The sequence below is a fragment of the Thunnus thynnus genome, chromosome 9, assembly GCF_963924715.1.
Source record: "Thunnus thynnus chromosome 9, fThuThy2.1, whole genome shotgun sequence".
Lineage (NCBI taxonomy): Eukaryota > Metazoa > Chordata > Actinopteri > Scombriformes > Scombridae > Thunnus > Thunnus thynnus.
This window is the reverse complement of record NC_089525.1, coordinates 34,898,162-34,910,620: the sequence shown is the minus strand read 5'-3', so window position 1 is coordinate 34,910,620 and position 12,459 is coordinate 34,898,162. Positions and strand designations below refer to the sequence as shown.

Genomic DNA, 12,459 nt, shown 5'->3' with positions numbered 1-12,459 from the left:
AGTTTGTCCCACTCAAGGTCCACGCTGGTGCTTGCAGGAGCTTTTGACTGTGTGCCATGGCCTTCATGTGCAGGTTCCAACATGGATCAGCTCATGTTGAATAATAATAATAATAATAATAATAATAATAATAATAATAATAACAATAATAATAATAACATTTGGACAGTTTGCAGCAGCAGGGGGCAGCAGAGTCTGAGTCTGCAGCAGGAGGTCAGAGGTCAAAGCATCCATCTGCACACATCATCAGCTGTGTGTGTGTGTGTGTGTGTGTGTGTGTGTGTGTGTGTGTGTGTGTGTGTTGGGGGAGGGGGGCGTGGCCTCGGGGTGCAGGTCACACATCCTTGCCGAGAGCTGATTGGACGGTGGTGGATGTCAGGGAATGTGCGGCTACAGATGTCTGCAAAGAGCCGTAAGGTCACGACCCCTGTGTCGGTGTCAGGACCCCCCCCCCCCCCATCTGCATATCATCATCATCACCTCCATCATCATCATGATGCTTCCTGGATTTCAGCTGCAGAGCGTTTCATGTTTTTATCATCAGACTGATTCAGATTCAGTGTTTGAGGAAGAACATCAAGAGGAGGAAGAGGAGGAAGAGGAGGATGAAGAAGATTTTACTGTCATCATGTTTTAAACGTTCTGCTGCAGTAAAACAAAATGAAATAAAATACTGAAAATAAAACATTAATAAACTTTATTAAAGTATAAAAGTTTTTTAAAAAGTAATAAATATGTTTTTACTCGTCATCATCATCATCATCATCATCATCATCATCATCATCATCATGATAACTGATGATTCAAACCTTTTTCTGTGGTTTAAACTATTTGTTGATATTTGTGTTGTTTGAGATGAACCGTTCTGAATAACTGCTGATTGATTGATTGATTAATTGATTGATTAATTGATTGATTGGAGATATTAATCTCAGCTGATGATTGATGTGGAAACACAAACGGTCACAACTTATAGGAAATATAAAATAATATTATATGATATATATATATATTTATATCATATATCTTGTTGTTATTAAAACTGGTCAGTAGTCACATGTTCCTTCAGTCTGACTCTAAACATCGTTAACTTTAATTGATGAAATGTTTTCTTCTGTTTGTCTTTTTGAATTTGTTTTGTTTTTATTTGTATTTGACTGGACCTCAGATGCAGGTTTTTCTGAAGAGGAAGAGGAAACTTTGCAGGCAAAGCAACCCCCCCTCTCCCCCCCCCCCCCCCCCCCTCCTCCTCTCTGCCCCCCCCCCCCCCCCCCTCGCAGCCTTCAGTCCGCAGCTTTCAGATGCAAACGAAGCAGACATATGGAGAGGAGGTCTCTCTGCTGCAGCCCTCCTAAAGATTCAGATTGTATGACAAATCACGTCCAGGGCCGCTCAGCCCCCCCCCAACCCCCCCTCCAACCCCCAGTCCCCCCCACAGCCCCCCCCCCCCCCCAGCCCCCAGTCCCCCCCACAGCCCCCCCACCCTAGACAACAGCTTCATTAGGCTGAAAGAAGAGTTTTTGCAGCTTTGTCGAGTCAAGACTCACAGCTCCTTCTCCTCTTCTCAATTACCTCTTTGTTGGAGCAAATTCAAGTTATTGCTCTCCAAACCCCCCCCCCCCCCCCCCACACACACACACACACACGCTAACATACACACACACACACATGCATACACACACACCCCACACACACACACACACACACACATACACACACACACACAAACACACACACACACACACACACACCCCACCGCCATGTTAGAGATCGTGTCAGGTTGTCTATTAAATCTATACAGGTATACCAAGGCTACTTTAGGAATGTGGTCCTGGTCCATCCCGGTCCACTCTGGTCCACTCTGGTCCATCCTGGTCCACTCTGGTCCACTCTGGTCCACTCTGGTCCATCCCGGTCCACTCTGGTCCACTCTGGTCCATCCTGGTCCACTCTGGTCCACTCTGGTCCACTCTGGTCCATCCTGCATTGATCTACTTCCTGTCACTCTCAACCACTCGCCGGCGTTCTGATCTCTTATAAATCAGATCTTTGTTTTCTGCTGCGCTGCTTTGACTTCCAGACAGTTTGAAGGCTTGTAAACATTTATTAAATGGTCACAAACAACAACAACAACAACAACAATGTGGGCGGTGTGGAAGTTATCACACCTGGACGCCTTCACCTGCTCGCATCATCAAACTTTCATCCAATCAGATGAAACACAGAGAACAGAATCGTTTTATAGATTATAAATACATTTTAATGTACATATATTTTACAAAATACATTTCCCCTCCTCCTCTTCCTCCTCCTCCTCCTCTTCCTCATCCTCCTCTTCCTCCTCCTCCTCCTCCTCCTCCTCTTCCTCCTCCTCCTCCTCCTTCATCACGTCTGTGTACACAGACTGGAAGTGTGATTAAATACAGTTCATTGTGTCTTGTGTCTGCTGTTATGAATATCTTCCCGTCTCCTCACAGCCGTCTTGTTGTTCAGGAAGGTTTTAATGTAATGGAATCAGCCGTGAATCAGCCGTCTGAATGCCGCCGCCGCCGCCGCCGCGCGGCCTCCACCACCTCCATCAATCTGCTGTTGCATTCTGGGAGCAGCAGCTTCCTTTTCACTTGTCTGCGGCTGTTTGCTCAGGGTTATAATTTACCTCCGGTTTACCCTGCATTAGCAGCCACAAAGGGAACAGTTTGGACAGAGAGTTTATCTGCCGCCGGCCGGCGTCATGGCAACGCCACGACCAGAAAACACAGCACCTGAAAGGACGCCGTCAGAGAGACTCATGATGGAGCTTTCAGTTCAGAGTCAGTTCAGCTTTATACTCATCGAAGACGAGAAGCTTTAAATCCACCTTCATGTTCAGATTCAGGAGCAACGATGAAGATCTGTTAAAGGCCTCATATTCATCACATCTCCAGCCTCTATATTTATATTCTGGGGCTCTACTGGAATAAAACCTGCTTATTGATCTTCTACTGGTCCTTTATGCAGCCCCTCAGTTCAGCCTCTGTCTGAAACAGGCCGTTTTAGCTCCTGTCTCTTTAAGCCCCGCCTCCTGATGAGCCCACTCTGTTCTGATTGGTCAGCTTCAGGAAGCTTCCTCCGGCTCCGGAGGCTACGTAAACAAACTATAGTAGCAGGATTTCACTTCTTCTTCTCCTTCTTTACTCCAAATGTCAACTTCTCAAATCCATCCGTACATGTTGGAGCTGAACAACACATGGAAACACCTTAGCAACCACCTTAGCAACCACCTTAGCAACCACCTTGCCAACCACGGCTATAGAACAGACACACATTTATGGTCATGTGACGAGCTGATGTCATCTCATCTGAAAGTAAGAAAACGCCACAAATGAAGCGTCGAGCAGGTTGAAGCCCTGAGTTCTGACTTGCAGGCACATTTCTGAACTTTGACCTTGTTTAACATCCGACACTAGAAGCGGAATATGAACCCTTTAACTCTTTATCTGCTCCTCTTCATCCTCCTCATCCTCTTCATCCTCCTCATCCTCTTCATCCACAGTTTGTTCTGCAGGAGGAAACCTGACAGACGTTCTTCTCACCTCGTGATCTGATGGTGAAGCTCTTTGAGTCACGTGACAATAATAATGTAACACAGAAGCTACAATCTGAAGATCATTTATTGTTCTTATGAAGATGTTCTGTATGTTTATCTGATTATTTTATGGTCATTATTTGTATGTGTGACGCTGTAGAGACGTTATTTTATTAATTCAGGTTCGTTATGATTCTGACAGTCAACGACTTTTATGCTCCAAACACGTCAGTGAATCTATAAAACAGACGAAGTTAACAGAATAATAACTTCATACGTCTTCATGTCACAGACGACTTCAGCTCCATTGATAAAACTTAATAGTGGATCAGAACCTTAGTTATGCTGCTATAGGCCTAGACTACCAGGGGACTTCCCATGATGCACTGGGCTCCTCTCTCCTCCTCTTCCTCTCCATCTGTATGTATTCATATAACATCAATGCTTGTTAATAACCTTCTTGAACTTTCTCGTCTCACAGGAAACCTTCAACAGCTGCCTCATCACTGCTATTATTATTATTATTATTATTATTATTATTATTATTATTATAAACAGGTTCTGCTGGATGTTTCTTCCTGTTAAAGGGAATATGACATATAAATATTTGTAACAGCATCATGTGACCCTGAAGTTGATGAGCTGATTGGTTGGTTGTGTTTGTGTGTTGCAGTCGATATTTATTCTGTATTACAGGATTACTACAGTTGTTAATCACAGTCTGAGCAGATTAAACTTTTTCTCTCCTTCAGCTCAGTCGCTTGTTTTTGTTTCCTCTTTTTCCTCGAGAGTCTCTCCAGCTTTCCTCTTCTAAAGGGGGGGGGGGGGGGAGGAGGGGGGTGAGGGGGGGGGTCTCTGCTTCATTTCACTCTGTGTCATTTTCTCACGTGTTTCACTCTTTTCACATTCAATCACATCTCGTGTCGCTGAGACTTAATCCTGTCAGAGCTTCACCCCGCACAGACCTCTCACTCTGCTTCCTTTCAGTCTTTCTCTCGTCTCCGTGTGAAGCAGCTCACTTTGTCTCACTGCTACAAAAAACCTTCACAACAACAACACAAACACTAAAATATAACATAAAAATCAGAAACACCAGAAACTCCTTTAAATATCTGAATATTCCAGCCGAGTAATAATAATAATAATAATAAACTTATTATTTACAATAAAACAGGATCAAATTACATCAAAACAACAGAATAAAACAACACAGTACGAAGCAAAACAACAACACAACATGAAAATAACACAAAAAAACAACAAACGATGCATCATCATCATCATCATCATCATCATCATCACTGCTGGACAATAAACACGTGATCAATAATATTAATATTAATAATCATTAAACTGTGGTTGACTGTTGGTTGTAAACAGGAAGTAAACACAGATCTCTGCTCTTGCGTCCCTTCGTCAGCTGACTTCCTCCGTCGCTCCGCCATCTTTACTGCGACGCCGTTAACACGTTAGAATCGACCGATTCTCACCGACACACGAAGTATCACGAATCAGATGAGATGTGGAAGAAGAACGTTTATCTGAATCAGTAAAATCAAGTCGATATCTTCCAAAATGACTCATCTATTAATTTGATTATTGATTTATTTATTAGTACAGAATTCCTTCTTGTTGTTAGTGAAGCTCAACAGGAAACACGAAGACGACGACTGACGAACGGTCCGTGTGAACAGGAGGAATAATTACAGCAACGGTTAAAACGTGAACCTGCTGGTGAACACAGTTCACTGCAGCCACGGCGGTCATGTGATCAGTGAGGTCACACTAAAGTGGGAAAAGCGTTTCTTTATGCGTCTTTGTGTCGTGTTGAAAGAAGAACGAGTCAAACACGAAGCAGAGACCCGTCCACAAACTTCTGGCCGTATGTAAATGATTATTGTGCCACCCACGTGCACGTCAGCTGTCGGCCAATAGAATCACAGCTGTAAACTGTTTCTGTCCACTTTAACTGCAGCCGACAAGCTGCTGGATCACTTTGAAGTGATGAAGGCTGTAAAACACAAACCTGCCTCCTCCTCCTCCTCCTCCTCCTCCTCCTCCTTCTTCTCCTGCTTCTTCTTCTTCTCCTCCTCCTTCTTCTTCTCCTCCTCCTCCTCCTTCTTCTCCTGCTTCTTCTTCTTCTCCTCCTCCTTCTTCTTCTCCTCCTCCTCCTCCTTCTTCTCCTGCTTCTTCTTCTTCTCCACCTCCTCCTTCTTCTTCTTCTTCTTCTCCTTCTTCTCCTCCTTCTTCTTCTTCTTCTTCTTCTTCTCCACCTCCTCCTTCTTCTTCTTCTTCTTCTTCTTCTCCACCTCCTCCTTCTTCTTCTTCTCCTCCTTCTTCTTCTTCTTCTCCTTCTTCTTCTTCTCCTCCTGCTTCAGACACTGCAGGTCTCACAGCTGTTGATGTTGTGGGTTGAATCTGATGTAAACACACAGCTGAGAGAAACAAATAAACAAACAAAATGTGTTTAAATGTTTATTTGTTTTTATCATCCTACATGTTCTCAGTAAACCAGCTCTGTCTCCTAGCAACGACGTATAAATACGTGTTGCAGGGAAATAACGTTCAACAAATTATAACCAGAAAATGTTGAAACTAAACATCTGAATGAAACGTTTCGAGTCTCTGACGATGCAGTAAAACATCAGCAGGTGGAAACGGCTCTTCATCACTAACCTGAACCACCCCGACCTCTGACCTCTGACCTCTGACCTCCCACTGCAGACACATATATACATGTAGCTCCATCACTGTGAGATTATGACTGTTAACACGTCGTCACTGAGAAACGGTGTCGTCGTACATGAAGGTGAATCTGCTGTTTGCCGACATGTTACAGCTACTTCATAACTATGAATACTATGATGTTTTCAGCTTGTTGTGTCTGAAAATATAAAACAAATAAGTAGTTTAAGTTTCTAAAACTGAAGCATAGAGGCGTCGGAGCAGGAAACACTCCTATTGTTTGTATTCTAACCACAGACTGTATATAAAGATGGAGGTAACGAGGTTTCAGTGGACCCGGTTTGAAGCTTGTCGGTACGCTCCGCTACCTCGGACCAAGCTAACGTTAGCTTACTGGTGTCGTTATCAAGCAACATTAAACCAGTGAACTATTGAGACACAGCAGACACCAAAAGCTACTATAAGTCTTCAAATCTTATTAACGGATATAAAAACGACCACCAGCACCGTTATCAGAGGGTCTGAGATCAGAGACTGAGACCAGAACCCTGAGGAACCTCCAGAGTTATTACTGATGATCATGTTGCTGTGATGATGATGTCAGACGTGTTTACATCAGTGACGAAACTAAACTACACATGAAGCAGGTTTGTCTTTGTCCAGACCGACTTTCATTCCTTCTGACTTTCATCTTTCTCTTCTTTTCTTCATCTTTTTGCCTTTAATAGCTCTTCTCCTTCTTTATTTCTGCCCTTAATTTGCTCCTTCTTTCTTTTTCAGGTCAGTTGAAGAAAAACCTTCTAGAGGATTAACTCAACCTGCACAAGACCTTCGTTCTCTCCTTGTTTCTTTCTTTCCTTTATTTGATTCTTCAGCTTCTTCTAAAAACATTGGAGAGGTTTAGAAAATCCTGCTGCAGTGAGTTTTTGACGCAGCAGACACCTGTTAACTTTGACTTCAGTAGATCAGTATGTTCTTCTTGCTCCGGAGGATTTTAAAGTGTTTTTTTTTTTTTTGCTTCTTTCAGCCGAGCAGGATTTAGGATTTTGCGGACGTGTTGTCGGGGCCTCACAGAGGCTTGTGCCGGCCCTGCAGCCGGGGCAGAGATGATTTGTGTGCAGGCCGGGTTTGGTTTTGTTCCTGCTGAGGCTTCATTTGAATAAGAATGATGCCAATAGAGTGGCTGAGGCAGAAAGAAAGCGGGACAAAAGGCCAGAGGAGCTGAATTTGGACGAGGGACAAACCAGGAGAGGAGTGAAAAGAAGTGCAGGGCGGACGGCCACAATGGAACAATTCACCTTATAATCGCTTTGATATATTATACATGCCTGAAGACTCTAAACATTGTGTAATTATTTATAAATGACTGTCCCCCCCCCCCCTCCGGCAGAATAAAGCCGCAGAAAGACTCTGCAGGTCTCTGCTTTTCCTCCGCTGAGCCTCAAACTCAATAAATGGAATAATTAATGGAAAATTGTATGCCTGTCTCATAAAGATGTCTTTAAAACACACTTAAAGAAGATCGAGGCCGAGCGTGTAGCGCTCACGCTGGACGGCTTTACTGCTGCCTGAAGAGATGAAAAGACAAACAAAAAGCCAGACTTCATAAACTGAAGCTGCAGATCCTCGTTCACGTATCGATGGTTCATTCAGTAACAGTAACGGAGGACCTCAGGGCTCCGGTTCCAACGACATGCTGACAACATTATTCATTAGTTTACTTGTTCATTCATTCTGGTGTCGGTACGTCTGAGAATATTCCATAAAACCCAGCAGATATAATATATATATATGTGTGACTGTAGAGTTTAAACTTTAAATCTTCATGTTATAAATCCTCAAATGAAGACTCGACTTTATGTGTGATGAATGTTCTCTGAGACCTTTGACCTTTAATATCAGCCTTTAAAGAGTTCAGACGTCACATTTCATTATTTTTCTTTTCTTATTAAGAATTTTTTTTTCTCCAATTAATAAACAGACAAATTCAGACGTTTTTAATCATTTTGCAGTTTGTGAACAGTTTAAATATTTCAGTCATTTTAAGTTTTAACAGGACGAGACGTCAGATTCATTTATTTCAAACATTATGACATCACAGCAGGAAACCAGCTGACATCAACATAAAATAATGTTGAGCTTCATTTAAAGGGACATTCAGCGTCTTTAACTGATATTATAATAAACATTTGATGTGATTTATCCTGCTGCTGCTTTGATATTTCATGATCAATAATTTAATTGTGAAGCACTTTGAAATCATTTCTATTGATTATAAAATGATTTCTGATTTAAAACCAACTGAACTGAAGAGTCACAGTTTCTGTTGTTTAACCCTTTAATGTTCACATGAAGCTGCTTCCTTCATATGAACACAGAGAACGAGAACGTTCTTCTTCCTGTTTAACTCTTTAACACCAGGACACACTTTAACACCAGGACACACTTTAACACCAGGAGACACCAACATCAGGAGACTTTCTTTGTCTTTTTACTCTCGATGCTTAACTGAAGGATGAAGGGATGGAGGGATAGATAGAGGGATGGAGGGATGAAGGGATGGAGGGATGAATAGATGGAGGGATGAAGGGATGGAGGGTGAATGGAGGGATGGAGGGGTGAATAGATGGAGGGATGGAGGGATGAAGGGATGGAGGGATAGATGGAGGGATGGAGGGGTGAATAGATGGAGGGATGGAGGGATGAATAGATGGAGGGATGAATAGATGGAGGGATGAATAGATGGAGGGATGGAGGGGTGAATAGATGGAGGGATGAATAGATGGAGGGATGGGTGGCAGGATGAGTGAATTCTCCGGAGCGTGTCTCCGCCCGGCGGGGGGGCGGGGAGTCCTACTGACTCTTCTTTCTTCATTCTTTCTCTTTTTTATGTTTTTGGTTTTAACTGTGAAGGTGGGTTTGGTCTCTTCTGTCTCACGGGGGGGGGGGGGGGAATGTGCGGGTCCGTGCGTGTCGTTCGCGTGGCCGGGCAGCGGCTCTGATTGGCTGGCTGTGATTACCGGCACGCTTCTTCGTGCGGGGCGAACAAACACCGCAGGCGTCATTATGTTAATGAGCAGCTCCCGCGGCACGGGGCAGACCTGCCGCAGCATTCATCCCCCTCATCCTGCACTGTGATGCCAGGGTGGGGGGGTCACAGGGGGGGCGGGCATTGTCCCTCCACCGTATATAAGCGGGCTGAGGCCGGTCGTGTGCCAGGCTCACCGGCTCGCACGAGCTGATCCAGAGCGAAAAGACGCAAAGAGACGCGTGCCGCTCCTCCTGCATCCTGCTGATCCGCGCGCACAAAACTTGTACTATCATCAGGTAAGTTCAGAGCGCGTGACTCCGCTCACCTGCAGGATTCTCTGCACGCGCTGCGGCCAGCTGCAGGTGCTAACTCTCTCTGTCCTCCCCACAGAACAACCCGGCTCTCTGCGCTCCGACATGGACCCCGTTTACTCCGACATCGACAGCAACAGCTGCGACTTCTTCCCGCACACCGACGATGAGGACTCCCGCGGCAGCCTGCGCTCCGCGTCCCCGGTCTCCTCCGCGCCGGAGCCCGAGCAGCAGCAGCAGCAGCAGCAGAAGAAGCGGCGCCGCGGCCGCGCCAGGAACGAAGGCACCGTGCAGGTGGTGAAGAAGACCCGGCGCCTGAAGGCCAACGACCGGGAGAGGAACCGCATGCACAACCTGAACGACGCCCTGGACGCACTGCGCGGCGTCCTGCCGGCCTTCCCCGATGAAACCAAACTCACCAAAATCGAGACTCTGCGCTTTGCGCACAACTACATCTGGGCTCTGTCGGAGACCATCCGCATCGCAGACCTGCAAGCGGGAAAGAGCGGCGACGCTCCGCTGCTGCTGAGCATCGGCGAGGCCCCCAGCCCCTCCAGCGACGCCTGCTCCTGGAGCTCCAGCGGCTCCTCGTCCTCCTCCTCCCCGGCCTACTGCGCCTCCAGCCCGGGCAGCCCCTCCGCGCCGGAGGACTACAGCTACCTGCAGCAGGACGCGCTGTTTGGCTTCCGCAGCTTCGTGCCGGGCATCTACTGAGAGACAGAGGAGGCCCGCGGCCCCGCAGAGGCCCCTCAGAGGCCCCCAAAAGGCCCCCAAAGGCCCGCAGACTCACAGACAGTCTGTCTGCTGGAATAAGACTGAATCACTGTTTGCCTTACTGCTCATTTATCACATGTCGGACTGTAAATGAGAATAACTTAATTTGTTTTGATTATTTAGTTGTTTTTTTTGTATATTTCTCCAAAAAACCTTTGCACTTCCCCCCCCTCCTCACCCCCCCACGAACTGATGTTTTTTTATCTCGGAGGTGAAAAGTCAATTTTACAATTTGTAGAGTGATGAAGCAGAAAAGAGAGCGTGGAAATCGAGTTTCACCGCTGTGACAAAGACTGAATGGAGCCTCATTCATTATGTATTCTGTCCCCCCCCCTCGCCCCCCCCCCTCCTCCCCCCGCACACCCCTCCTCTCTTTAGATTATTGTTGTTTTTATTTATTTTGTGTCGTCAGATGAAAGTTGTATTTTGTACATAAAGAGATTTTTATTCTATTTACCGGAAGTTTGGTGCTGCAGCCAGTTTTCTACAGAATAAAGTTATAACGTTTCTATAAAAGAAATCTGTTTTTATCTTCTTCTTCTTTAAACTTCAGTTTGTTAAACTCTGTGCTGTGAGATAATAACAACCAGTGTGATGGACGCACTGAGACCTGCAGACAAAAGGATCAGGACGCATTAATAAAACTTTATTATGATTCATGTGACGGTTTGTTTCTGAGCAGCAGGTGGAAACTACAAAACAAAGATCGTCTATTGTCAGATTGAAAGTGTTAATGAGGACACAAGACAGAAAGATAATAAACAACTAAACAAACAACTTTTTTTTTTAAACATATTTACATATGAAAATGATTTTCAAAGTTACTTAATAATCCTGCGAAATTATTTTATTTAAGAGAAATAAGATCAAATAAAGTTTTTAGATGCAACATGTTAATAATTTAACACGATATTAAAAACAGCCTGTAGCTTCATACAGGTGTTAAAATAGGAATATTAAAGGGCTGATGCGTGTTTTTATGCTTTAATCCTCACAGACTGGGGGGGGGGGGGGGGGGGGCAGTTTTAATCTGTCTGTGAATGTGACTGCTGGATTATTATTATTTATTAAGCTACTATTATTATAAGTTTATAATAAGTTTGTTATTTGTTTCCAATCTGAAAAAAATACAATTAAAAGAAAAAAGCTTTTATTTTTATATATATTTGTTGACTGATTCTAACATAAACAGTTAAAGACTCATTATGAACTGTATGAAGATCATATTGTTAATGAGTTTCTGTTATTAGTTAAATGTGTTGTTTATGCTGCACGTGTCATATATAGTTTATAGTTTATAGTTTGTTTGGTCAGACTTGATGCGACTCTTCATCGTTTCAAACTTTCAACACAAACACACTCAAACTGTTTCTCGGGGACGCGGTGAATGCGCGCCCCCGGTCCCGGCCGCGGTGTATTGTTGGTGTGCGCGGGGCCGTGCGCTAATTGAGCGGGATTAACCGCCGCCGCCGCCCCGCGTGCACCTGCAGCCTCATAATGAGCTCCAGTAAGTTTTAATTAGATTTCTATTGTGGCTGCTGAGAGGACGAAGCCAAACAGAGCAGGAGGCCTGCTATTGGCTGCTCAACACACGCGCCTCACGCTCACAGGCACGCACACAGCCCCCCCCCCCCAGGACTAAATAATATGATGACTAATAACCTGTGAAGCAGAAAAACGTCCCCCCCCCCCCCCCACTCAGAAACACCTCCTTCATGTTGTTGCTGTTTGTTTTCACGTCCATCTGATGACGTCATGGATGTGTAAAGACACCAGGAACAGGTTGACATGGAAACAAACCTGTAATTACAACATCACGTGATGCTGTTGGGCATAAAAAAGACTTTTACCCGCAGACTGACGTCTGGAAATGTTTTGATCGATTCAGTTCAATCAACATTTGGAAAGTCTAGAAGATAGCAGAGAGCTAACAGGAAGTTAGCGGTGTCGGCCAGCGGAAGTCTCTAGTGAGCACGCTCCATGGACACATTGGGCTCAGATAGTGAGCTCAGTGTGTTTTCATCCAGGTCATTTTTTACAGCAGGAAGTGTTTTGTTCTGTATTTGTATCCTCTTTATACATCCAACATGTCT

General features: G+C 44.7%; 1 protein-coding gene across 1 annotated transcript; it reads left to right on the top strand.

Moving 5' to 3' along the window:
- Window positions 1–9,430: 9,430 nt before the first annotated feature.
- On the top strand, window positions 9,431–10,726 carry neurog1 (neurogenin 1). The gene is made up of 2 exons (XM_067598395.1): window positions 9,431–9,577; window positions 9,672–10,726. The coding sequence occupies exon 2, from the start codon at window positions 9,698–9,700 to the stop codon at window positions 10,304–10,306; it is 609 nt and encodes a 202-aa protein (XP_067454496.1). The 5' UTR covers window positions 9,431–9,577; window positions 9,672–9,697; the 3' UTR covers window positions 10,307–10,726.
- Window positions 10,727–12,459: the final 1,733 nt, after the last annotated feature.